Source organism: Trichomonas vaginalis, chromosome V (genome assembly GCF_026262505.1).
Source record: "Trichomonas vaginalis G3 chromosome V, whole genome shotgun sequence".
Lineage (NCBI taxonomy): Eukaryota > Parabasalia > Trichomonadida > Trichomonadidae > Trichomonas > Trichomonas vaginalis.
The window spans coordinates 21,655,122-21,683,094 of record NC_067207.1 but is presented as its reverse complement, the minus strand read 5'-3'; the positions used below and the strand labels follow the sequence as shown (position 1 = coordinate 21,683,094).

At 30.0% G+C, this 27,973-nt stretch overlaps 7 protein-coding genes and 8 pseudogenes across 15 annotated transcripts, besides 1 other annotated feature; 7 read left to right on the top strand and 8 right to left on the bottom strand.

Annotated features, from left to right (window-relative positions):
* Positions 1–23,390: part of a mobile genetic element that runs on past the window's edge.
* Positions 50–592, top strand: TVAGG3_0379400 (uncharacterized protein; the record flags this gene model as incomplete). The annotated part of the gene is made up of 1 exon (XM_051232045.1): positions 50–592. One exon carries the CDS (start codon positions 50–52, stop codon positions 590–592), a length of 543 nt encoding a protein of 180 aa, XP_051101775.1.
* On the top strand, positions 1,060–2,129 carry TVAGG3_0379390 (annotated as a pseudogene). The gene has a single exon. A coding segment is annotated over exon 1 (1,070 nt).
* TVAGG3_0379380 (uncharacterized protein) lies at positions 2,706–3,374 on the top strand (the record flags this gene model as incomplete). Its single annotated transcript, XM_051232044.1, has 1 exon — positions 2,706–3,374. One exon carries the CDS (start codon positions 2,706–2,708, stop codon positions 3,372–3,374), a length of 669 nt encoding a protein of 222 aa, XP_051101774.1.
* On the bottom strand, positions 4,368–4,655 carry TVAGG3_0379370 (uncharacterized protein; the record flags this gene model as incomplete). Its single annotated transcript, XM_051232043.1, has 1 exon — positions 4,368–4,655. One exon carries the CDS (start codon positions 4,653–4,655, stop codon positions 4,368–4,370), a length of 288 nt encoding a protein of 95 aa, XP_051101773.1.
* On the bottom strand, positions 4,676–6,194 carry TVAGG3_0379360 (annotated as a pseudogene). Its single transcript has one exon. A coding segment is annotated over exon 1 (1,519 nt).
* TVAGG3_0379350 lies at positions 6,536–7,695 on the bottom strand (annotated as a pseudogene). Its single transcript has one exon. A coding segment is annotated over exon 1 (1,160 nt).
* On the bottom strand, positions 9,027–9,761 carry TVAGG3_0379340 (annotated as a pseudogene). The gene has a single exon. A coding segment is annotated over exon 1 (735 nt).
* Positions 9,825–10,960, bottom strand: TVAGG3_0379330 (annotated as a pseudogene). Its single transcript has one exon. A coding segment is annotated over exon 1 (1,136 nt).
* Positions 12,068–12,304, top strand: TVAGG3_0379320 (N-acetylmuramoyl-l-alanine amidase family; the record flags this gene model as incomplete). The annotated part of the gene is made up of 1 exon (XM_001321721.1): positions 12,068–12,304. The coding sequence occupies one exon, from the start codon at positions 12,068–12,070 to the stop codon at positions 12,302–12,304; it is 237 nt and encodes a 78-aa protein (XP_001321756.1).
* TVAGG3_0379310 (uncharacterized protein) lies at positions 12,329–12,544 on the bottom strand (the record flags this gene model as incomplete). The annotated part of the gene is made up of 1 exon (XM_001321720.1): positions 12,329–12,544. The coding sequence occupies one exon, from the start codon at positions 12,542–12,544 to the stop codon at positions 12,329–12,331; it is 216 nt and encodes a 71-aa protein (XP_001321755.1).
* Positions 18,186–18,740, top strand: TVAGG3_0379300 (uncharacterized protein; the record flags this gene model as incomplete). Its single annotated transcript, XM_051232042.1, has 1 exon — positions 18,186–18,740. A coding segment is annotated over one exon (555 nt), but the record flags the coding sequence as incomplete, so codon positions are not given.
* TVAGG3_0379290 (keratin-associated protein family) lies at positions 18,831–19,220 on the top strand (the record flags this gene model as incomplete). The annotated part of the gene is made up of 1 exon (XM_051232041.1): positions 18,831–19,220. The coding sequence occupies one exon, from the start codon at positions 18,831–18,833 to the stop codon at positions 19,218–19,220; it is 390 nt and encodes a 129-aa protein (XP_051101771.1).
* On the top strand, positions 20,802–21,959 carry TVAGG3_0379280 (annotated as a pseudogene). The gene has a single exon. A coding segment is annotated over exon 1 (1,158 nt).
* A 1,104-nt stretch (positions 23,391–24,494) lies between the features above and the next one.
* Positions 24,495–25,347, bottom strand: TVAGG3_0379260 (annotated as a pseudogene). Its single transcript has one exon. A coding segment is annotated over exon 1 (853 nt).
* A 1,488-nt stretch (positions 25,348–26,835) lies between these two features.
* On the bottom strand, positions 26,836–27,716 carry TVAGG3_0379250 (annotated as a pseudogene). The gene has a single exon. A coding segment is annotated over exon 1 (881 nt).
* Between the last annotated feature and the right edge of the window lie 257 nt (positions 27,717–27,973).

Sequence of the window (27,973 nt, the reverse complement as noted above, 5' to 3'; positions counted from 1 at the left end):
TATTGAAGTCTTACGTAGAGACAAGGATGGTTACATTAATGCAACAAAGATGTGTCAGCAGTTTAGGAAAGACTTTAGAAAGCTGTTGGAAAATAAGTCCTGGGAAGAGTATTATAAGGCATTTTGTGAAGAATATAGCAACCGCCGGAATTCAGACGGTTGTTTTTTATACAAAATTCATGCGGGAATTTCTGATGAAATCAAACAGGTTAGAGGAACGTATGTAGACCCAAGACTTATAAACTATATAACAATGTGGGCTTCTCCAAAATATTGCATAGCAGTTGGAAAAATTATGGACTCCATAGACAAGAAAGTTCATGAGAAATTAGATGAAGAAGAACTCGAAGATACAGTGGAGAATGCTAAACATTTGTTTGAAGAAGAAGTTGGAAAAATGTGTGAAAAACAATTAGAACATGAACGCGAGATATGTTATGGTTATAGAGATTCTTCATACGAACTAGACCAATGGGAACAAGAAGATTTAAAGAGAGAATTTAGAGAATATGAACTCGCTAAGATAGCATTAGAAACTACAGAAAAGAAGTTAAAAGTTTGGGGTCGTTTTGTACAAAAATATTGTGAGTAAATGAACCATTTATTTTTATCATAAACGACCAAAAATATATTTTATCGTTAATGTTTATGTTAATGGTTTTAGGTTATTCAATAATTAATTATTTTTGAAGAACTGAAGGTGTCACCAGGTCACCATGTGTCACCAGGTCATTTAACTTCTTTTAAAAAATGAGACAACATGACATTTTGACAACATCACAGGAGGAAGGCAGTTATGACTTATTTTTGAAGAACTGAAGGTGTCACCAGGTCACCAGGTCATTTAACTCATGACATTTTGACATCACAGGAGGAAGGCAGTTATGACTTATTTTTGAAGAACTGAAGGTGTCACCAGGTCACCATGTGTCACCAGGTCATTTAACTTCTTTTAAAAAATGAGACAACATGACATTTTGACAACAGTCCTGGAAATTTGATGCAGTCCAAAAATAAAGTTAGTTTTAAAACTATTTTTATTTTTTTATTCCTATATAAATGACAGCAACAAACAACAACAGCAACTATATCGTTTCTGATGAAAAAGTTATTGATTCATTAGCTGAGGAATTAGTTGTGGCAGAAACTAAAACCCTCAACGAAAGAATTGGTGAAAACAAGATTGATTTACATAACTACCTCAAACATGATGGAGGAAGAGGAAGGAAAACTGGTGTGGCTTTATTAGTAAATAAAATTTCAAATTTAACGATTATAGATGTTGATATCAATAAATCATACAATGATGAACTTAAAGAAACAGTTAGAAAAGATATTTTTTATCAAAACTTTCGGATAAAGATGTTATCGTTAAAACCGCTTCAGGAGGTCTTCACATTTATTGCAACACTAATTTCTTCTATGCAGTTTCGAACAGAATGATTAAATGTTATTCCTGCAATGATTATGATATTGATATCATGACTTCTATGGATGATTCAAAGCGTTCATTAGTGGTTATGGCTGAATCAAGAGTTCGCAAGAATGCATCAGAACCAATCAATACATACTCATTCATTCGTGGAAGTTATGATTCAACATTAACCAGAACAGTAAACGATATATTAAATGATTTGAATATTAAGGTAAGAGTTGAACAGAAGAACGAAGAAATAAAGAATATCATGAATGAAAACAAAGATGTAAACATTGACGATAAACTTGCCCAGAGCATAGTTGATGGCATCTGTGATTTTGAAGTACATAATGATGGTGGAAACATGAATTTAGAAAAAGAAGTTACATTATTCACACTGTTTCAAGCAATTAATTCGTTACCTAATCATTTAATTAATGAAGCATACGATAACGTTTATAACTTCTGCAGCTTAACTGAAAATGCAAAAAGTAATTTTGAAAAAGCACGTAGTAGATATGCACATTTAATGACTTCTCCATTTGTTTTAGTGAAGATTCTAAAACTTTATCAAAAGGAATATTATGATGAATATGTTTTACCTTTATTACGTAAGCCAAAAATAACATTTGATATAAAACTTGATGACTCGTTTTTGATAACAGATATTAGACGCAAGGCTGAAAATCATCAGTATAAAAACAGTTCTGAAGTAATTGAGGATTTATCACGTGTAATTCGTTTTGTAGATTGTGGAAATAAATACTTCATTCAGAAAGATTACAACATACACGACAAAATGAATCAAATATCATTTGTTCTTCAGTCAAACATGAAAGAGTCACTTAAAATGATTAAATTATTTAAAGAAGAAGGTAAAACCATAACAGCATGGGATGTACTATTAAATCAATTGTCTTCATTAACCGTTAAGGGTGTTTGCTTTAAATCTGATTCCCCAGATGTTTTCTCAACGTTTCAGGGTTATAAATACAACATTCTTGAAAAGCCTGATTACTCAAAAATTGAGATGTTTATGAATTTCATTAAAGAAGCCATTTGTGATAATAATGATGAAGTGTATAAATACCTACTCGGTTGGATTGCATCAATGATTCAACATCCTGGAATCAAGAATGAAACAGCAATTATTTTGAAAGGACTTCAGGGAACAGGTAAAAACAGATTCACAGACATTATTTCTGAACTTCTCGCTGGTTATTCATGTAAAAACATTACTGAAATAAGTGAGCTAACGGGTAATTTCAACTCAGTAGTTGAAAATAAAATGTTTCTTGTACTTAATGAACTCAAGAATGTAGGTGAAGACAGACTCGCAAACTTCAACGCTTTGAAATCAATTATTACGGATAATGAGATTAGAATTAATGAAAAGAATCAACCCAGAAGAACAGCACAAAACGTTGCAAACTTCATTTTGGTAACTAATAACGTCTACCCTGTCAAAATTGAAGTTGGAGACAGAAGATACGTAGTTTTAAGAGTTAATGGTAAATTCAAGGGTCAATTTGATTACTTCAAGAATTTAATGGATTCATGCACTAAGGAATTTTATGATAACCTTTTAACGTATTTTATGCAATATGACCTTTCATCATTTAATGTACGAATCATACCGATGACTGAAGCCAAACAAGATTTAATCGAGTTATCAACAAATCCTTTAGATGAATGGATAAATACACATTATGATGAATTGTGTGCAGGTATGACGTGTAAAAATGCTCTATTCTGCAAACCATCAGACATGAAAGACAAGAATTTCCAAATGAGCATTAAGGATAAATGTGATAGGAAACAGGTAAGAATAGATGGTAAACAAACATGGTATTATGTTTTGAAAGAAGAAATGAAAGGATTATATAAACAGGTTGAACCAAACGATAAAGAGGATTCATTTACTGACGATGAAATACCTGTAAATGAAGCTTTATAAAGTATGATTGGAATTTATTTTTGCCTTCCTCTTTTCGTACCTGTGTTGTCAAAATGTCATGAGTTAAATGACCTGGTGACCTGGTGACACCTTCAGTTCTTCAAAAATAAGTCATAACTGCCTTCCTCCTGTGATGTTGTCAAAATGTCATGTTGTCTCATTTTTTAAAAGAAGTTAAATGACCTGGTGACACATGGTGACCTGGTGACACCTTCAGTTCTTCAAAAATAAGTCATAACTGCCTTCCTCCTGTGATGTCAAAATGTCATGAGTTAAATGACCTGGTGACCTGGTGACACCTTCAGTTCTTCAAAAATAAGTCATAACTGCCTTCCTCCTGTGATGTTGTCAAAATGTCATGTTGTCTCATTTTTTAAAAGAAGTTAAATGACCTGGTGACACATGGTGACCTGGTGACACCTTCAGTTCTTCAAAAATAAGTCATAACTGCCTTCCTCCTGTGATGTCAAAATGTCATGAGTTAAATGACCTGGTGACCTGGTGACACCTTCAGTTCTTCAAAAATAAGTCATAACTGCCTTCCTCCTGTGATGTTGTCAAAATGTCATGTTGTCTCATTTTTTAAAAGAAGTTAAATGACCTGGTGACACATGGTGACCTGGTGACACCTTCAGTTCTTCAAAAATAAGTCATAACTGCCTTCCTCCTGTGATGTTGTCAAAATGTCATGAGTTAAATGACCTGGTGACCTGGTGACACCTTCAGTTCTTCAAAAATAAGTCATAACTGCCTTCCTCCTGTGATGTTGTCAAAATGTCATGTTGTCTCAAACTTTAGAACGGCATAATTTAAATTTTTATTTTTATCATAAATGAATACCCCACAAGCTCAAAATTTACCACGAATCATAACAAGGGAGGAAATGATAAAAATGATGCGAGAACTTGCTAAAAATAACAAACCACTAAAATTGAGAAAATGCGGTTATGCAGTAATGATGGAAAGAGAGATGTTGTCAAAGAGGAATAAAAATTAAATTTGGATTGAGTTTAAAAATTCATCTTTATTAAATTCATCTCTTCCAATCAATTTATTTATTCTATTAACTTCTTTTATTTTTGCTTCACTCAGTTTAAGGATTGAACGGTAAGTTTCTAATTTTTCGATTATTTCTTTATCGTTTTCAGTTCCATTAGTTTTATGGGCATCAACCCCACCGCATTGTGGCTTCTTTTTGTAATAGCATATTTTTGATTTAATTCTGTTTAGTTTCTTTTTATATTCATCGTCTGGACTCTTGACTGCTTCGTTGTCACTCATTTCTTACGAAATAAAAAAAATTAAATATTATTTAAATATAATGGAGTAATAAAATAAATCGGAATTTCTATTAATTTATTGTAACTCAACTAATGCATTGCCGTTAATATATCTAACAAATTCAGCTATTGTGTCAAATCTTCGTCTTCTTTTTGTCATTGATTTATCAGTTTTTCCATAATCGAGATGAATTAAAACTTTATTTCCTTGTTTAAAATTCATGAGCCCCGAATTAATTTGTTCACGTTTAACATCATTCAACTTTTCCATTTGCTTTCTAATATATTCCCATTCTTTTGAAATATCATTTTTCATTTCCACCGGTTTCATGTTTATAGTTCTATGCCATGTATTATTGTAATAATATACTAACTGCTGTATGATGGAGTCATGATTTCCATCCCAGTATATCTGACCGTTAACCCCTAACGCATCTCTAAGAGTTCTCATTACCGCATCAACTATTTTATTATGAAACGTATATGGAGAGGATGAAAAGTAAAAATTAATTTGTGGGAAATAATGAGTCATAGCTGCCTGAAATCCTTTATCACCATCACCCCTGATATTATCTACTCTTTCATGATCTAGTAAGTATTGAATAGCTCTTCTTGTTTCCTGTTCTGTTTTCCCTTTCACCGGAATGCAATATAAATATCTAGTGTTAATGTTAATGGCAAATAAATAAGTAACTTTTCCTTTTGAATATTCCAGATGATCGATTTCGTATGAATATTGATATGGAGCAAATGAGGAGCGACTAAATTTTTCCTTTAACGGTTGAATTTTCGGGTCAATTGGTTTATTTAATATCTTGAAATCCTTTTTAAAATCTTTTTGCTTCTTTAATGTTTGAAATGGATATAATAAAGTGAATGATGAAGGATTAACTGAAGGAGGAGGTGGTACTGTCGTTGGAGGTTTTGGTGTTGCAAGTGGTTTAATTTTATCTGCTTTGATTTTGGATTTCATTCCTTCCTTCATTAATTCTGGATGTATTCTATTCATTTGTTTTAAATATGCTGTATATAAAGGTTTGATATACTTTCCCACTTCGAGTTTATGTTGAAGGATGAATTCCAAAAGTTGATCTTCATTTAAAAGTCGGGCTGAATATGGTTTAACTAATGAATCATAAATTAAAGCTTGTGCATCATTTATGGTCTGAAGGACCTGGGTGTTTTGTTCCTTTTGTTTTTGTTCCTTTGGTTTTTGCAGCTCAGGATTATATAATTTATATAATTCATCAATATCTTCTTCTGTTAATACTTTATTTTTGAAATCTTTCAACTGTTTAAGCTGTGATTTAGTTTTTCCCTTTGAATATTCATTATTTTTAATTTTGTCTTTAATTTCAGAAATTATTTTATTATGATATTTCAAAATTTCATTTTTATAATATGGATAATAATATTCCATATCATCACCCGTTATATTATTATTATATTTTTGGAGATATGCTTTTAAATCGTAATAACTAAGAAAATTTTGATTAAGTACTAAATCATCAATTAAAATTTTTAAATCTGTGTTATTCATTTATATAAAAATAAAATCAATGTTTTAAGGGTGCCCGCCTCTTTGAATCATAGTATCAAAGCCATCATTAACGGTTCCTTTTGTCTCTTCTGTGGTATTTTATTAAATAAATGGCATACAACATCCATTTTCACAACATACAGCCTTAGTGTGTGCTCCTGTTAATGCAGTCTTACCAATTGTTAAGCGAGTCATTAACCCGTTTTTAAGTTGTAAATTAATATTCTGACCATCAAATATCAATTTATCATTTATTATATCCAAATAATTTTTAGGTGTTAATTGTTTATTTTGTCGTAAACTAACACCTTTCATTTTTTGTGCAATCTTTTTAAAATCACTTCCATCAATTGAACCGTTGAATGATGTATAACACTTAGGACATAAAGCAACCATGTTATCACCTTGTTTCTCAATTGCTAAACCCAATAATTTTTTCTCATGTGCTTTTTCTTCAGCTTTATTCTTTAATTTAGGTTTAAATTTCTCATCAAAACAGAAGAAATCAAAAGGTGCGAATTTGAAAATGTTTTTATCATAAAATTGTTTATCGGTAACAATTGCTTGAAATGCTTGAGTGTTAGGAAGATTTGGTCGCCAGCGATTGCCCAATAAGATGAATCAGTATCACCTTCAATGAAATGAAAACGATTAACATCCATGCATTTATACATAAAATCATAAATGAAAACCAAATACCAGTATTTAGCATTATCTAAAGTGAAGAATGCCTCTTGTAAACATGTATCACATCTATAAAATCTATCTTTGAGCATCACTTGATATGTATCTTCACCTATTTCTCTTATGTTTTTAAACTTATTTGACATACATGCAACGCGTGCCTTCTGTGCATTCATTATTTTAGTCTTTGCGTAATTTTGTGTATTCATTGCATCGTAACCATATGATCCATTAAGTGAAATCTTGCAAAATAAACTTTTTCCTTTATTTCCTTCTAATTCAGCCTTTTGTCTTTCGTTCATAAATTTGTTCGCAAATTCATTAAAACAAGTGTTTTTAGTAAATGTTAAAATTGATTGAATATCATCGATGATAAAATGAAATCTGTCTATTAGATACCAAAGATAATAAGAAGAAAATGGTTGATATTGGTTGTGTGTTGATGCTAACTGAGTTAATTTCTCTGTTTCTGGTCAACTGGTAGATTGTTTGATTTCATGTAATTATACATAAAACTGCCAATTGTTTTTTCATCTGTGATAATATCTAAGTTTCTTATTATCGGTAAAAAGTTTATGTAATCATTAATGTATTTTTCATCAATGTGACCCTTTACTTCAGCCACGAATAAAGTATTTTTCTTCTTAATTATTCCCAGTGCTTTTGCTTTCTTTGTTGCTGTATCACAAATGATAACACCATTCAATCTTCCCGGCATATACATTTTATGGTCAGTATATTGAATGAAATCATGAGGATTAGATGAAAATGATGAAGGATATAATGAATTAAAATCAACACCAACGAAATGAGTCATAATGTTGGTGGTGTCCTCATTTGATACAGTTTTAGTTTCTGGATTATATGAAAGTTTATTAATGTGCGTGATTCCTTTAAGATTAACACGATGTTGAACATTTGATAGACCACCAGTAATTCCATTACGGAGAATGTGATAAGCTTCAACTGAATCTAAAGTCATTGGTAAATTATTTTTTAATGCATAATTTCTTAAATTGATTCTTAAACGTTGAACATCTTCATCTTTATTTGATTTTACGACATTGCAATAACAACACATTAACTGACAATTTTCTTTGGTATGTGGTTTTTCATTATCGATTCTATCCAATGTTGGTTTATTTGCATATGTAAACGCTTTACCACACATTTTGCATTTAGATGAAAGGATTAAATCGTGATAGTATTGATAGTCATCCATTGAAACATTGTTTTTGTATCTCTTTTCGCTTTTTCATCTTGTTTCTTATATGATTCAATTTTATATTTCCAATACTTTTTTGTTAATTCAAAACTTGATTCCACATTTTCTTCTTCTGGATATGTTTCGTTAGGATTGAAGTTCTTATATGCTAACGCGTAACGAATCATTGATGCATTCGATGATAAAGAAAGATTATGAAGCATGTCAATTTTATAAACAAATGTTTCTTCAATAATTTTATCAATTGGGTCAATCATAATTTCAACGTCTTTATTGCAATAATGAATAAAATATTCTAATCTATTCTCAAAATTTTTAGCATCATTGAGATATATTTGATAATCTGAATCGGATATTGTTTCTTGTGTTAATGCTGAATAAAATGAATCTTGAGTGAATGGTTCCTTTTTATATAATTCATCTTCGTAATTCTCCCATGATGAATTGATAAGGGAAAAAGGATTTAACACGTGATTTATTGTTTCCGAAATCTTGAGTGAATTGGTCTAATGTTCCACCCGCTATATAATTTCTGATGTCAATAAATCTTAATTCATATGGACAGTTTGTTTTCTTTACAATGATTTGCTTAAATTGTGAAGATGAACCCAGCATTGATTTTATCTTCCATTTTGCAGTATTTAAATCACGAAGAATTAAATTTAAATCAAAACTTTCCCGAATTAAAACCAATGATATTCACTTTATTAAATTCTTCATCTAAAAGCTCTTTCATTGCTTCCTTTTGTTTCTCATTTAATGTATTCATTAATTCTTCATATTGTTCAATATTTGATTTAGCAACTAATGAACAGGTTGAAAATAAAAATTCAATCCAATCAGAGATGAACGAATCACTTGATGTTAAGCAAAAATTCCTCGTAAATGTTTTATCACGGTCTACGACCTCGCCGCTTTGCGGCTTTATTTTGACAGTTGATGATACCATAAATGGTTTTAAGTAAGCGTTCAAAGTTGCACACTCAGAAAGTTGTAATTCTTCTTTAGTCTCTAATGTTTCGAAGTCAAAAGTAATATAATATCTTGTTGGTTTATAATATTCCTGCAAATTATGTGCTAATAGCCATTGATATATCTTCTGTTTCGTGATATGTGGTGCATATGGTTGTTGTGTGTTTTGCAATTGAACGTCTTGAATTAATCTTCCATTATTTTCTTTACATTTCTCACAATGTTTTAAAAATCTTCTTTGGTTTTTCCTTTCTGGATCATCACGGATAGAATATACTTCTTCTTTGCAAAAGGGGCAAACTTTATATCCTGTGAGTGCTTCAACGTCTGTAATTCTGTCAGCGTGAAGTTTTCCACATGGACTCTGTGTTAATAAAATATTTACTGTTTCAAATTCTGGATCTATCATTATTGATTCCACTAATGGAAAGTCTACCTTGTTAATGTCTACGTCTTCTGGTTGAGGGTCACAATAATAAAAATCAATATTAACATTTAACATTCTTGCTAACTCTCACTTTCTGATGAAATGTCAAATCCTTCATATGCATCTATGGCTTCATTTAAATAGCTTCTACGAGTTTTAGGATTAACACCATCAGGAATGTTATAGAAGCGGTTAAATAACCTTCTACCTTCTGCTCTAATTTGATTATCATTCATTTTAGCTGTTCCATTTTTTTCATTTATGTAAGAATAAAAATTAAAAAATAAATAAAAATAAAGTTTATTTTTTTTAAAGTCCAGGAGTAAAGTCCATAAAATGAATTAAGAACACATAAATTTTTATCATCTGCGACGTGACGAATACATTTTAATTTACTCAAGAATGCGTACCCTGATACATTAAATCTAATTCCTGTCTTATTTAATTTCACAACTTTGAAAAGGAATGTATGAATAGCTATAAAATGATGAGATGATGTTTTATGGGTTGCTTCCATTTTTTCTGAAATAAATGAATAAATATAATGCTTATAAGTTTTCATATCTTTTATATTCTTAATAACGAATGGTATAGACCTTTCCACTTCGTCTTCCTTCGGTGCTGTTCTTTCATATGAAACATTATTAGTATCTTCAATAATGAAACCACAATCGCATAAAATTTTATATGTACCAATTGTTTCTTTTGATATTTTATCTAATAAATCAAAAACCTTATCAACACCCGTGCATTTATTTAAATAATAATTTGTGTAAATATCATGGTCTTCTTTCTTAATCGTATTTGTTGCATATGTTACATTTTTCAGTGCTTTTTTGAATTTTTCGGAATCGAGAGGTGGTGAAAGTAAGATACATGGATAATCTCCATCGTCAATAAACTGAAGCTTATGTTTATGAATAAATTTTGTGCCTTCTTCTGAAAGTGTTTCGTCAATATCACCATCTAATAAATTTTTAGTAGATTCCAAAAAGTAATTTTTATATCTTTCCTCATGTGATTTTTGAACTTCTGATTCTGAAGCTGGGATATTCATTAAACCCTCTACTTCATTCTCAGCATTTCTCAATTCACTAATTTTTCATCTATTTCATTTCTTAATTGTTCCAATTTCTCAATCTCATCGTTATAATATTCATCTTGTTTAATTTTTTCTTCAAAATATTCAGGAGGTGTTTCAAGGCTCTCTGAGCCCAGGTCCTCTGGACCATAAAGAGGAATATTCTCCTGTTTTTCAACTTTTTTGGGATATAAATATCTCATTATAGCCTTTTTAGTAATTGGTCCGTTATATTTAAATTCATTCAACAATCTGGAAAACTCTTTCACATTCTGCATATATGTTGGATAAGAACCGTCTCCAAAATTTTCTAAAATATTTTCTAATTCTGAATTAGTGAACTTTAAAGATTTCAATGAATTAGTTGTTATACTCATTTATTATAAAATAAAAAAATCTAACTTCACTTCGTCAAAAATATATTCTTTTTATTAATGGTAATATAGGAATTGTAGGAATAAAAACTTTTTATAAATTATTCATAAATTTTTAAAATCGGTTTCATACAAAATAAAAATAAATTATTCAAAAATGTAAGACATGAATTTTTAAAGTTTATTTTTTTATTTCATTATGTATGGGCTGGTGTAAATGTCTTACAATTTTGAAAATTTTTTAAATCTTGATTTATTCAAAAACGTAAGAATAAAAACCGTAAGAATCATACATTTTTTACTTCATATGTTAAAAAAAATGATACAAAATCGTTCAATATTGTATGAATTCTTACGTTTACAAAAAAAGTCACACAACCCTTCAACATATACTACTAATGAATGGAAAACCAATAAGATAAGAAAACATTTAGGAGATTATGGTAAAAGTTCTGAATTCTTTAAATCTAGTATGTACGAGAGAGTAAAAGAAATTAGAAATAATTATTTTTTATCTTTTATAAAAGAAGCTATATATAGATGATGTCAGATATTCCGCGATTAATTAAACATTGTTTTCATGAATAAAAGATTCACTACCATAATGAAATAAAAAAATAAAAAAATAAACTTTAAAAATTCATGTCTCAGAATCAACATAGAACTTTAAGAAACTAATGATTATTTGAATTTATGAAATCAATTATTTGATTTATTCTTTCTTCAATCTCTTCTATTCTTTTTGTTAAATCATCTATTTTCATTAATGAGGTGATTCTTGATTGAGGAATAGATTTCAAACTAACCACCCCTTTTATTTTTGAAATTTTGAATCCATCAACTTTAAACATTTTATTCAATTTACACGTTGTCAATTCTTCAAATAATTTTTTATTATTGGCATAATAGTCATTAAATTCTTCAACAGATGAAAAAAATTTTTATTTCAGTAATTGGTTTAACAACGTTTATTTTTTGTTGAACATTTTCACTTTCATTTATTTCTTCCTCCTCTGTTTCATTTATTTTTAAAATTGGTTTCATTTATCATTAAATAAAAATTAGAATATAAGTGATGAAATATATTTTTTAATTAATATTAAATCAGAAATGGCTGCAGGATTCTTTAAAAAATTATGGGAAGGAATTAAGAAAGCTGCGGGTTGGGTTCATCAAAAGATTATTAAACCCGTTGCAAACTTTTTGGCACCAGTAGCGAAAACGGCAGGAACTATCATAGGTGGAGTATTAGGTACTAAAGCAGGTAATCCGGCGATGGGAGCACAAGCAGGTAACGCAATTGGTGGAATAGCTGAAGGAATACTTAATAAAATAGGAGGTAGATAGTGGAAAAATAAATAAATATTATTTTTATCTTAGTATCGGTTGAAGTCTTTGATAAACTTTTTCTCCTTTATTTAATATTTCTCTTATTGGGGCGGCTTTTGGTGTTATTGATTCAGCAACGTCACTAATTGCTTCTTTATTCTTAAATATCCAATTTGCTCCCTTCTTCAATGTTTCCCAAACTTTACTCGCTCCTCTTTTTACTTTATCCCACAGTTTCTTAAATATACCTGCAGCCATAGTTGATTATTTCATTAAAATTAAAAATTCATTTTCATCTTTTAATTTTGATTTTTTCTTTATTAATAAATGACGACTAACTATTTGGTGCCAAACACTAAACCGATTAATGGAAATGTGTTTCATTCATTCGAAAAGATAAATGAAATATTCGCAAAGAATGACGGTAGAAAGATATTATAGAGAACTTGAAAGTTCATGCTATGACTCTGATGCTCCATATTTTGATGATAAACAAACTATTTAAGAATTACAAATCCGGCTCATGATGTGAACCAATTAGGTGACACATATATTAAACGCAAAGTTAAAGCAACTCTAGTTTCAAATAAAGCTTTCACATGTGATGCGCTTTTAAATGCATGCGTTTTTATTCGTTGGTTACAAATCATCAAATCAAAGCTTTAAACAATTAGAAGTAGAAACCGAAAGAGGTGATGCTGGTTATCTTCAGATGGATTGCGCCGTGAATCTTTCGCATTTGCAACATATAAACCAAAATCAGAAAGGAAAGTTAAAAAGTTTGTTTCATTCGTTATATAATAATGTTCAAAAATATGATAACTCAGTATGTGGTAAATATATTGACCCTTCAGAAGTTTTCAAGAGAGCAAATGAAGAAGTTGATGTCACTTTTGATATGATTATTCCGGTAAATGATTTGTTAGCATTTCAGGCGTTCGATGATTATCCTAAATCATTTGGTGATATCATTCTTAAATATTATGTTTTCAGGGATACTTAGTATTTTGTCAGGTTGACCCGTTAAGAGCTGCTGATTTACAAAATTACGTTTATGAAAATAACTGATGAAATTATGAAAAGATTATGAATCATGTTTATAAATATGATCACAAATTCCAACAAATCGGACTTCCTGCCAAATTAATTACAAGCTTAGCCGCTACATCTGCTGACGCAACAGTTGATGATGTTATTATTTCATGCACAAAGATGGAAGTTTTAGAGGATAAATGCATTACACCAGGATACGGTTTAATTGAAGAATCAGTTAAAGCAATAACACGTTTATTCAGTAAGGAAGATCCATTCATGATTCCAGCTCAACATATTGACGTTCGTTCACTAAATGGAGGTTGCATCACTCCAGAAGGTATCAGTTCAGATTTCTCATACGCTCTTCATAATGTTACAGATGTTTGTGTTAACATTTCCAAAGAATGCAATGCAAAGAAAGTTTTAGAAAATCCAATGCTTCGAGGTCTTCAGGTCACTATAGATTCCAGAAACTTCCCCGATCAAGCGATGACCACAGTGGGTGACATATTCTTTACACGTATGCTTCAAGCTTCTGATTTAGATGGAGTGAATGAATGCACGGAAGAATACGAGGACTCATTAACTAGACCACTGAATGATGATAATGGCACGCCATTAGCTAGAACATGGAAAGACCAAACTTCATTCTTATGCACTATTCCAGTTCAACGTGATGGAGCGGGTATATTCTTTGATGGATTAGAAACTTTAACTCACAAGTTACAGTACAAGTGAAAGCTTATCCAATCATTCAGGGTTAAATGACACTTACTGTTCAAGGTGACAAATCCTCCTCAGGTTTGGTTCACTAGGACTACGTATTGGACATGGACACCGGACGAAGGTTTGAAATATCATCCAACAGGTACACCACCACAGTATAGAAGTTCATATGATGAAATATTGATGAATAGAAATGTTTAAAATTATAAATTTATTTTTGATTAAATGGATTTAAATTCATCCACCCCTTATGAAGAATTAGCAGGAGTATATAATACATACGTAGATGATATGATTAATGAAGCATTGAGTGATAATAGAAATGCTCTATCTAAGGAAAAATTAATGAAAATTCCATATTCTGAATGTTACTTAAATTCAATCACTGCAGCAATTGGTAAACAAAATAAAAGGTAAAACATTAACGATATTAAAACAAATTATCATTATTGCTACACTTCCCCCCATTCACATGTGTTTAATTATATCAACCGTTCAGGTTCACCTTCAGATGATACATTTGAATCTTTTAAAGCATTTAATCAAATTCCAATTATTTATTTATTACAAGAAGAAGCAGAAGATTATTTAAAAAACTTTTTAATGTATAAAGAATTATATAATACAATCAAGAAGCAAGGATTAGAGGATAAAATTATTGATAAACAACGGGATGAATTATTTGAAACACTTTTCTATTTCAAATTTTGATAAAGAATTTTTGCATTCACTCATTTTTCTAGATGATGCAGTGAAATCAAAACTAATAACAAATGAGAAATCATATTTTAATCAGTTATTAACTCAATGTCGACACATTCAGTGTTCATTCTTTATGGCTGTTCAATATTTCAAAGCATTAAGCACAAACATTAAATCAAATCTATCAACCCTTTTCATTTTCAGTGGGTTTAGTCGTCAATAGTTGAACGTTATGCTTTATCAAGTGAATTTACCAATGAGCATTAATGAACTTTACACACAATATCAGCAATTAGGTGAACATGGAAAATAATAGTTGATTTAAATAAAGGAAGTGTTAAATTTGATTAACTTTTTATAATTAATTTTTATTTTTTTATTTATAATTAAACATGACAGAAATAGCAAATCTTCTACAGGTTCCATTAAAACAAGGGACAAACAAAAAGGGTGCATATAATAGAACTAATGAAAGTTCCTGATGGAATGAAAGAATTAGTTCATATATTGTTTCTGGTCTTCAAAAAGATGTTAAACAAATGAGAAACGTTTTAACATTACCAGAAGCTCAAGCATATGCCAAACGTCATGGTCCAAATTGGGAAGCACACGAAGCAGACATTACGGGTCCAAATGGAAAACCTGATGGTATAAATGAAGTTTTCGTTACTGATGGTCAAGGAAATATTAAAGTCATAAATGGTTATAAATTAACTATATTCTGATTATCCTAAACGTAAAGTATATAATGAACGTTATCCTATGCAATTTGATGAAAATGGAAAAGCTGTTAAACAATACATTGGAGAAGGTGAACATGGTCCAATTAATTCATACCGTCGTAATCCATATTCTTATTTCAATGAAGAATTAAATGCTATTGAAGAGGGACCGGATGGATTACCACGATATTCTAACCAGTTTGATGGTCAATTGCAAATATTAGACCTGAAATTTCAGCTAAGAAATTCTTTAAAGTTGCTTTATTCGATCCAGTTTTCGCAAATGTGTTAAAGATTGAACTTAAACAGCAATTCCAACCAATTATAGTAGCAAGATTATTGCATCAAGGTGCTTTAATCTCAAGCATTCAAAGATTTAATTAAGAAACCATTATATCAGCAACGTGGTTTAACTTATGATTTAGTTAAGGAATCAGATATAAAGAAAATTTGAGAATCAGTTGATTATAAGAATGCAATTAATGAATATATTCGGTCTATTAATTTCGATGAAAATGCTAAAATCAACTTCATGAACAAATACAGGGAATAATAGATTCAAAAGTTCCAGCAAAATAAAAGTTTAAATATATTTTTTTATTCGATTATAAATGAGAAGACGTTTCACTAGTCAAAAGAACACTAACGCAAAAGCAGAGATTACGGTTGGTTATAACGTAAATGATGATAAATCACGAATTATTCAAAATGTTAAAGTTAATGTTAGCCCTGAATTAACAAGGTCAGCAACTCAACCAAATTTATTAACTCGTGACTTACCGAAGAATGAGGAGAATGAAGAAAACCATGAGAATGGAGACCCAATCATTTTACTGAACCCGGTAAAGAACCTGTTGAAATTCCCACTTATCCAACATACCCTCCACCTCTTTCATCAAACATCGAGAACCCATATAAAATAGACATTAATTCAGAATTAATGAAAAATTTACCGTGATATAATAATTAATAATTATGATTCAATAATAAATTTAATTGACCAATCCGGTTTAATTATTTTTACCTTATGAATCATTAATTCACATTATCGCCATTCTTTGTGATGTTCAAGATTCAGACGTTAAGATTCAATTTTTCATAGATGATGAGGTTTCATGCTGCGGAAAGTTGCAAAATAAAATCCTATAAAGGATATTAGCAAATTAAGATATCAAAGAATGGAACAACAACTGAACTTCATTTAACATATAATGATATTTATAATAAAATAGTTGATGAATATAAAATATCACTTGAAAAATTCTTTGTTAAGGCCATTTAATATTCAAGCATTAACATTATCGAATAATAATCCTTTGAATCATAATCAATAATAATTGACCTTTCACCAGTTTCTATCGTTTGTTTTATTTCTTTTTGTTCCCCACTATCTGGATCGGTCATTGTAATTGTTTTTGTTATAGTATCAGCTTTATCTTTAACTTCAATCTTTTTTCCATCGGGATATTTAAACCAAAATTCCAAAAATTCGATATTGTCAATCTGTTCATATTTTAATCTATCAATTACATTTTTAATACCATCTGAAAATCTTATGAAATGGTCATTATATGGGTTTGATTGAACTAAATTTGAATGAAGTGAAATATAACCTGTTGATGAATATGACATTGACTCATATTTTCTGAAAACACTAAAATTTATAACATGAATGAATTTCTTATTCGTTGAATTTATGAATTCTTGAGGTAATCTTATTCTAGTTTTATTTATCACTGGAAAATAACGCTTTACCATATTTTTAATCGTAATAAAAATGTCAATTATCAATATTATTTCGAATAATAGCTGTGAATTAAATTTAACAGTTAGCGGAATTTATAATGTTACTCTCGTTTCTGTGAGTGGTAAATTTAATCCCATTCTTTTAGACCCTTCAGATTATATATCATTTATTAAAGATGACCTTGAAAAAACGTATGATATGTATATAAATAATGTGATAGCGAAATGGGATATTAACATGATTTTAAGTTATTTAAATGAATCATTTATCGTATGGTATGAAGAAAATTTTAAATCAAAACCTGATAAACTTTTTGAACTTGATGAAATAAATAACCTTATTAAATTCCGCTGAAAATTAAATTTTGTACTCCTCATCTTCGTTCATTGTTGGGATATTAAATTTTGAAAAAGATGTTGGGGATGTTTTGTATTCTGACACTGGTTCCAATTTCATTTTAATCAAATGTGATAAAGTTAATAACCCAATGAGATTTTCACATCAAACATTAGACCCTAACTCTTACCCATCAATACAAAACATTTTATCCATCAACTTAAACACATTTTCTTTATCATATCCGTTTCAATTATCCGGGAATTCATTTATTCTTCATTCAAAAGATTTATCAAATATTAAATTTAGAATAACTGACCTATTTGATTGTGATTTAGAATTCATGAATGAAATATTATGGCAATTTCAAATAGAGAAAATAGCTGATGAGATAATGGATTAAATATTTATTTTTAAATCATAATAAATGATTAAACCACAACAACTTAAGGCGCAAAGCACCCAGGTCCTTCAGACCATTACATACGCCATATATGCATATAATTCAAAGATGGCAGAACAAACGCAAAGGTTGAAATATGGAGATTTGGAGATAGTATTGAAAAATGACCATTTCGAATTCGTTTGCAAAGGTGGTGCGGTGATATCAAATATAAAAGAAATTTTATTTATGAATTCAAAAATTAAAGGAATAACGGATGATATAACATCAATTCCACCAGAAGAACAGAGATATTACGCATTAAATGCATTTCCTAAAGTTTTGAAGATTGGAAGATTTAATTTAAATGAGGAATTCATAGAAGGTTTCCTAAACGACATAATGAAGAAGACAGATAAGGAATATGTGGATAGTGAGTTAAATAAGAAGGCAAATTTGGTTTATGTTGATGAAAAAGATAATGAAATTAAAGAAAAGGTTGAATGGTATCATGAATGGACATTTGAGACTTTTAAAGTTAAAGCTGATACAGAATGGGTTTCAGGATGTTTAGACCTTAAAGCGGATAAGAACCATACACATAACTTCTTCTCAACTGTTGCTATAGAAAGTATTGAAGGAACGGTTGACGGAACTGATGGGGATGCATTATATTATAAACCTCCTAACTTTCCACAAGGTTTAACATCGAATGAAAACATAACAACGATGAAAAAAATTAGATGTAAAAATGTTTATGTCATGGATGATGAAAATAAAGTTAAATTCACTGCTCAAGATTTATATGATAAGAAAGCAGACAAAACAGAGCTTCAAACATTAAAGACTGAAATACTTCAAACATTATATCCTGTTGGTTCTATTTATACGTCAATGAACTCAACAAATCCTTCAGAAGTTTTAGGTTTTGGTATGTGGAAGCAGATTGTAGATAAATTCTTATACTGTGCTAGATATTCAAAGCAAACAGGAGGTTCGAAGAAAATTAAAGAAGCAAACCTTCCACCACACACTCATACAGGAACTACAAACTTTTCTGGTGACCATATCCACTCATTAAGAGACCACCCATTATACAACTCAGAATATGAAGCTGGCAATGATGTTTTATCTCCAGATTATAACCATTCAGCAAAAAAGACTTTTCGACCAACTGAACCAGGAGGAAATCATGTCCATACTTTCACAACAAATCCAACAGGCTCGGGTAAAGATTATATGCCACCATTTGTGACTGTATTCGCATGGTACCGCGTTCATTGAATGAACTAAATATATTTTATGTCTGTAATTAATTAGGTAATGAAGTAATGGATGAACTGCAGAAATAAATGTTTACGTTAAGTGACTCAAAGAGTCCGGAGACAAAGTCTCATGATTTAGGTCATTCAATAATTAATTATTTTTGAAGAACTGAAGGTGTCACTACGTCACCATGTGTCACTCGGTTAATTAACTTCTCTGAAAAAATGAGACAACATGACATTTAGACAACACAGCAGGAGGAAGGCACTTATGAATTATTTTTGAAGAACTGAAGGTGTCACTACGTCACCATGTGTCACTCGGTTAATTAACTTCTCTGAAAAAATGAGACAACATGACATTTTGACAACATTTACGAAAATTTGATGCAGCCCAAAAATAAAGTTAGTTTTAAAATTATTTTTATTTTTTTATTCCTATATAAATGACAGCAACAAACAACAACAGCAACTTTATCATTTCTGATGAAAAAGTTATTGATTCATTAGCTGAGGAATTAGTTGTGGCAGAAACTAAAACCCTCAACGAAAGAATTGGTGAAAACAAGATTGATTTACATAACTACCTCAAACATGATGGAGGAAGAGGAAGGAAAACTGGTATGGCTTTATTAGTAAATAAAATATCAAATTTAACGATTATAGATGTTGATATCAATAAATCATACAATGATGAACTTAAAGAAACAGTTAGAAAAGATATTTTATCAAAACTTTCGGATAAAGATGTTATCGTTAAAACCGCTTCAGGAGGTCTTCACATTTTATTGCAACACTAATTTCTTCTATGCAGTTCGAACAGAATGATTAAATGTTATTCCTGCAATGATTATGATATTGATATAATGACTTTCTATGGATGATTCAAAGCGTTCTTTAGTGGTTATGGCCGATTCAAGAGTTCGCAAGAATGCAACAGAACCAATCAATACATACTCATTCATTCGTGGAAGTTATGATTCAACATTAACCAGAACAGTAACGATATATTAATGATTTGAATATTAAGGTAAGAGTTGAACAAAAGAACGAAGAAATAAAGACTATCATGAATGAAAACAAAAGATGTAAACATTGACGATAAACTTGCCCAGAGCATAGTTGATGGCATCAGTGATTTTGAAGTACATAATGACGGTGAGAAACATGAATTTGGAAAAAGAAGTTACATTATTCACACTGTTTCAAGCAATTAATTCGTTACCTAATCATTTAATTAATGAAGCATACGATAACGTTATAACTTCTGCAATTTAACTGAAAATGCAAAAAAAATTTTGAAAAAGCACGTAGTAGATATGCACATTTAATGACTTCTCCATTTGTTTTGGTGAAGATTCTAAAACTTTATCAAAAGGAATATTATGATGAATATGTTTTTACCTTTATTACGTAAGCAAAAAATAACATTTGATATAAAACTTGATATGATCGTTTTTGATAACAGATATTAGACGCAAGGCTGAAAATCATCAGTATAAAAACAGTTCTGAAGTAATTGAGGATTTATCACGTGTAATCCGTTTTGTAGATTGTGGAAAAAATACTTCATTCAAAGGACTATAATATCCACGACAAAATGAATCAAATATCATTCGTTCTTCAATCAAACATGAAAGAGTTACTCAAAATGATTAAATTATTTAAAGAAGAAGGTAAAACATAAACAGCATGGGATGTACTACTAAATCAATTATCCTCATTAACCGTTAAGGGTGTTTGCTTTAAATCTGATTCTCCAGATGTTTTCTCAACGTTTCAAGGTATAAATACAACATTCTCGAAAACTTTGATTACTCAAAAATTGAGATGTTTATGAATTTCATTAAAGAAGCCATTTGTGATAATAACGATGAAGTGTTATAAATACCTTCTCAGCTGGATGCATCAATGATTCAAACATCCTGGAATCAAGAATGAAACAGCAATTATTTTGAAAGGACTTCAGGGAACAGGGTAAAAAACAGATTTACAGATATTATTTCTGAACTTCTCGCCGGTTATTCATGTAAAAACATTACTGAAATAGGTGAGCTAACGGGTAATTTCAATTCAGTAGTTGAGAATAAAATGTTTCTTGTACTTAATGAACTCAAGAATGTAGGTGAAGATAGACTCGCAAACTTCAACGCTTTGAAATCAATTATAACGGATAATGAGATTAGAATTAATGAAAAGAATCAACCCAGAAGAACAGCTCAGAACGTTGCAAACTTCATTTTCGTAACTAATAACGTTTACCCTGTCAAAATTGAAGTTGGAGACAGAAGATACGTAGTTTAAGAGTTAATGGTAAATTCAAGGGTCAATTTGATTACTTCAAGAATTTGATGAATTCATGCACAAAGGAATTTTATATAATTTACTGACGTATTTTATGCAATATGACCTTTCATCATTTAATGTACGAATCATACCGATGACTGAAGCCAAACAAGATTTAATTGAATTATCAACAAATCCTTTAGATGTATGGATAAATACACATTATGATGAATTGTGTGCAGGTATGACGTGTAAAATGCTCTATTCTGCAAACCATCAGACATGAAAGACAAAAACTTTCAAATGAGTATTAAGGATAAATGTGATAAGAAACAGAGAAGAATAGATGGTAAACAAACATGGTGTTATGTTTTGAAAGAAGAAATGAAAGGATTATATAAACAGGTTGAACCAAACGATAATGAGGATTCATTTACTGACGATGAAATACCTGTAAATGACTGCTTTATAAAGTATGATTGGAATTTATTTTGCATTAATCCTGTGTTGTTGTCTAAAATTCATGTTGTCTCATTTTTTCAGAGAAGTTAATTAACCGAGTGACACATTGGTGACTAGTGACACCTTCAGTTCTTCAAAATAATTCATAAGTGCCTTCCTCCTGCTGTGTTGTTCTAAATGTCATGTTGTCTCATTTTTTCAGAAGAAGTTAATTAACCGAGTGACACATGGTGACGTAGTGACACCTTCAGTTCTTCAAAAATAATTCATAAGTGCCTTCCTCCTGCTGTGTTGTCTAAATGTCATGTTGTCTCATTTTTTCAGAGAAGTTAATTAACATGGTAGCACCCTCAGTTATTCGAGACGTTGTCGAAGAGGAATAAAAATTAAATTTGGATTGAGTTTAAAAATTCATCTTTATTAAATTCATCTCTTCCAACTAATTTATTTATTCTATTAAATTCTTTTATTTTTGCTTCACTCAGTTTAATGATTGAACGATAAGTTTCTAATTTTTCAATTATTTCCTTCTTCTCTTTATCGTTTTCAATTACTTTAGTTTTATGGGCATCAACCCCACCGCATTGCGGCTTCTTTTTGTAATAGCATATTTTTGATTTAATTCTGTTTAGTTTCTTTTTATATTCATCGTCTGGACTCTTGACTGCTTTGTTGTCACTCATTTCTTACGAAATAAAAAAAATTAAATATTATTTAAATATAATGGAGTAATAAAATAAATCGGAATTTCTATTAATTTCTTGTCAACTTCAACTAATGCATTGCCGTTAATATATCTAACAAATTCAGCTATTGTGTCAAATCTTCGTCTTCTTTTTGTCATTGATTTATCAGTTTTTCCATAATCGAGATGAATTAAAACTTTATTTCCTTGTTTAAAATTCACGAGCCCCGAATTAATTTGTTCACGTTTAACATCATTTAACCTTTCCATTTGCTTTCTAATATATTCCCATTCTTTTGAAATATCATTTTTCATTTCCACCGGTTTCATGTTTATAGTTCTATGCCATGTATTATTGTAATAATATACTAACTGCTGTATGATGGAGTCATGATTTCCATCCCAGTATATCTGACCGTTAACCCCTAACGCATCTCTAAGAGTTCTCATTACCGCATCAACTATTTTATTATGAAACGTATATGGAGAGGATGAAAAGTAAAAATTAATTTGTGGGAAATAATGAGCCATAGCTGCCTGAAATCCTTTATCACCATCACCCCTGATATTATCTACTCTTTCATGATCTAGTAAGTATTGAATAGCTCTTCTTGTTTCCTGTTCTGTTTTCCCTTTCACCGGAATGCAATATAAATATCTAGTGTTAATGTTAATGGCAAATAAATAAGTAACTTTTCCTTTTGAATATTCCAGATGATCGATTTCGTATGAATATGGATATGGTGCAAATGAAGGGCGACTAAATTTTTCCTTTAACGGTTGAATTTTCGGGTCAATTGGTTTATTTAATATCTTGAAATCCTTTTTAAAATCTTTTTGCTTCTTAAATGTTTGAAATGGATATAATAAAGTGAATGATGAAGGATTAACTGAAGGAGGAGGTGGTACTGTCGTTGGAGGTTTTGGTGTTGCAAGTGGTTTAATTTTATCTGCTTTGATTTTGGATGATGAAGTTTTAGTTGTTGATTTTCCTTTCATTAATTCTGGATGTATTCTATTCATTTGTTTTAAATATGCTGTATATAAAGGTTTGATATACTTTCCCGCTTCGAGTTTATGTTGAAGGATGAATTCCAAAAGTTGATCTTCATTTAAAAGTCGGGCTGAATATGGTTTAACTAATGAATCATAAATTAAAGCTTGTGCTTCATTTATGGTCTGAAGGACCTGGGCGTTTTGCACCTTTAGCTGTTGAACATTTGCTACTTTAGACCTCGGCTTTGGTTTTTGTGGCTCAGGATTATATAAATTATATAATTCATCAATATCTTCTTCTGTTAATACTTTATTTTTGAAATCTTTCAACTGTTTAAGTTGTGATTTAGTTTTTCCCTTTGAATATTCATTATTTTTAATTTTGTCTTTAATTTTAGAAATTATTCTATCATGATATTTCAAAATTTCATTTTTATAATATGGATAATAATAATATTCCATATCATCACCCGTTATATTGTTATCATATTTTTGGAGATATGCTTTTAAATCATAATAATCAAGAAAATTTTGATTAAATACTAAATCAGCAATTAAAATTTTTAAATCTACGTTATCCATTTATATAAAAATAAAATCAATGTTTTAAGGGTGCCCACCTCTTTGAATCATAGTATCAAAACCATTATTTACATATTGAATCCCATCATTAACGGTTCCTTCTTCTGAAACGGTATCAAATGGTGGCGGTTGTTGTTGCTGTTGATGCTGTGATGGGATTTAAAAAATTCGTTGTGGTTGATTATTTGGAATCTGAAAGTTAAAACCATTTGGTATAAATCGATTTGGTTCCTTTTGTCTCTTCTGTGGCATTTCATTAAAAATAAAATATTCAAAATTGTATTAAATAAATGGCATACAACATCCATTTTCACAACATACAGCCTTAGTGTGTGCTCCTGTTAATGCAGTCTTACCGATTGTTAAGCGAGTCATTGACCCATTTTTAAGTTGTAAATTAATATTCTGACCATCAAATAACTTTATCATTTATTATATCCAAATATTTTTTAGGTGTTAATTGCTTATTTTGTCTTAAACTAACACCCTTCATTTTTTGTGCAATCTTTTTAAAATCACTTCCATCAATTGAACCGTTGAATGATGTATAACACTTAGGACATAAAGCAACCATGTTATCACCTTGTTTCTCAATTGCTAAACCCAATAATTTTTTCTCATGTGCTTTTTCTTCAGCTTTATTCTTTAATTTAGGTTTCAATTTCTCATCAAAACAGAAGAAATCAAATGGTGCGAATTTGAAAATGTTTTTATCATAAAATTGTTTATCGGTAACAATTGCTTGAAATGCTTGAGTGTTAGGAAGATTTGGGTCGCCAGCGATTGCCCAATAAGATGAATCAGTATCACCTTCAATGAAATGAAAACGATTAACATCCATGCATTTATACATAAAATCATAAATGAAAACCAAATACCAGTATTTTGCGTTATCTAAAGTGAAGAATGCCTCTTGTAAACATGTATCACATCTATAAAATCTATCTTTAAGCATCACTTGATATGTATCTTCACCTATTTCTCTTATGTTTTTAAACTTATTTGACATACATGCAACGCGTGCCTTCTGTGCATTCATTATTGCATCGTAACCATATGATCCATTAAGTGAAATCTTGCAAAATAAACTTTTTCCTTTATTTCCTTCTAATTCAGCCTTTTGTCTTTCGTTCATAAATTTGTTCGCAAATTCATTAAAACAAGTGTTTTTCGTAAATGTTAAAATTGATTGAATGTCATCGATGATAAAATGAAATCTGTCGATTAGATACCAAAGATAATAAGAAGAAAATGGTTGATATTGGTTGTGTGTTGATGCTAACTGAGTTAATTTTCTCTGTTTCTGGTCAACTGGTAGATTGTTTGATTTCATGTAATTATACATAAAACTGCCAATTGTTTTTTCATCTGTGATAATATCTAAGTTTCTTATTATCGGTAAAAAGTTTATGTAATCATTAATGTATTTTTCATCAATGTGACCCTTTACTTCAGCCACGAATAAAGTATTTTTCTTCTTAATTATTCCCAGTGCTTTTGCTTTCTTTGTTGCTGTATCACAAATGATAACACCATTCAATCTTCCCGGCATATACATTTTATGGTCAGTATATTGAATGAAATCATGAGGATTAGATGAAAATGATGAAGGATATAATGAATTAAAGTCAACACCAACGAAATGAGTCATGATGTTGGAAGTGTCCTCATTTGATACAGTTTTAGTTTCTGGACTATATGAAAGTTTATTAATGTGCGTGATTCCTTTAAGATTTACTCTATGTTGAACATTTGATAAACCACCAGTAATTCCATTACGGAGAATGTGATAAGCTTCAACTGAATCTAAAGTCATTGGTAAATTATTTTTTAATGCATAATTTCTTAAATTGATTCTTAAACGTTGAACATCTTCATCTTTATTTGATTTCACGACATTGCAATAACAACACATTAACTGACAATTTTCTTTAGTATGTGGTTTTTCATTATCGATTCTATCCAATGTTGGTTTATTTGCATATGTAAACGCTTTACCACACATTTTGCATTTAGATGAAAGGATTAAATCGTGATAGTATTGAAAATCATCCATTGAAACATTATTTTTAGTATCCCTTTCTGCTTTTTCATCTTGTTTCTTATATGATTCAATTTTATATTTCCAATACTTTTTCGTTAATTCAAAACTTGATTCTATCTCTTCCTCAGGATATTTTTCATTAGGATTAAAGTCTTTATATGCTAAAGCGTAACGAATCATTGAAGCATTCGATGATAAAGAAAGATTATGAAGCATATCAATTTTATAAACAAATGTTTCTTCAATAATTTTATCAATTGGGTCAATCATAATTTCAACATCTTTATTGCAATAATGAATAAAATATTCTAATCTATTCTTAAAGTTTTTAGCATCATTGAGATATATTTGATAATCACTATCTGATATAGTTTCTTGAGTTAATGCTGAATAAAATGAATCTTTCGTGAATGGTTCCACTTTATATAATTCTTCTTCGTAATTCTCCCATGTGATGAATTGATAAGGGAAAAAGGATTTAACACGTGATTTATTGTTTCCGAAATCTTGAGTGAATTGGTCTAATGTCCCACCCGCTATATAATTTCTGATGTCAATAAATCTCAATTCATATGGACAGTTTGTTTTCTTTACAATGATTTGCTTAAATTGTGAAGATGAACCCAGCATTGATTTTATTTTCCATTTTGCAGTGTTTAAATCACGAAGAATTAAATTTAAATCAAACTTTCCCGAATTAAAACCTATGATATTCACTTTATTGAATTCCTCATCTAGAAGTTCTTTAAATGCTTCCTTCTGTTTTTCATTTAATGTATGGGACTTCATTAATTCTTCATATTGTTCAATATTTGATTTAGCAACTAATGAACAGGTTGAAAATAAAAACTCAATCCAATCAGAAATAAAAGAATCACTCGAAGTTAAGCAAAAATTCCTCGTATATGTTTTATCATTTAATTTAACCGTTGATGATACCATGAATGGTTTTAAGTAAGCGTTCAAAGTTGCACACTCAGAAAGTTGTAATTCTTCTTTAGTCTCTAATGTTTCGAAGTCAAAAGTAATATAATATCTTGTCGGTTGATAATATTCCTGCAAATTATGAGCTAATAACCACTGATATATCTTCTGTTTCGTAATATGTGGTGCATATGGTTGCTGTGTCTTTTGCAACTGAACGTCTTGAATTAATCTTCCATTATTTTCTTTACATTTCTCACAATGCTTTAAAAATCTTCTTTGGTTTTTCCTTTCTGGATCATCACGGATAGAATAAACTTCTTCTTTACAATATGGACAAACTCTATAGCCGGTGAGTGCTTCAACGTTTGTTATTCTGTCAGCGTGAAGTTTTCCACATGGACTCTGTGTTAATAAAATATTTACTGTTTCAAATTCTGGATCTATCATTATTGATTCCACTAATGGAAAGTCTACCTTATTTATGTCCACGTCTTCTGGTTGAGGATCACAATAATAGAAATCAATATTAACATTTAACATTCTCGCTAATCTCTCACTTTCTGATGAAATGTCAAACCCTTCATATGCATCTATTGCTTCATTTAAATAACTTCTACGAGTTTTAGGATTAACACCATCAGGAATGTTATAGAAGCGTTTAAATAACCTTCTACCTTCTGCTCTAATTTGATTATCATTCATTTTAGCTGTTCCGTTTTTGTTCATTTATGTAAGAATAAAAAATTAAAAAATAAATAAAAATAAAGTTTATTTTTTAAAGCCCATAAAA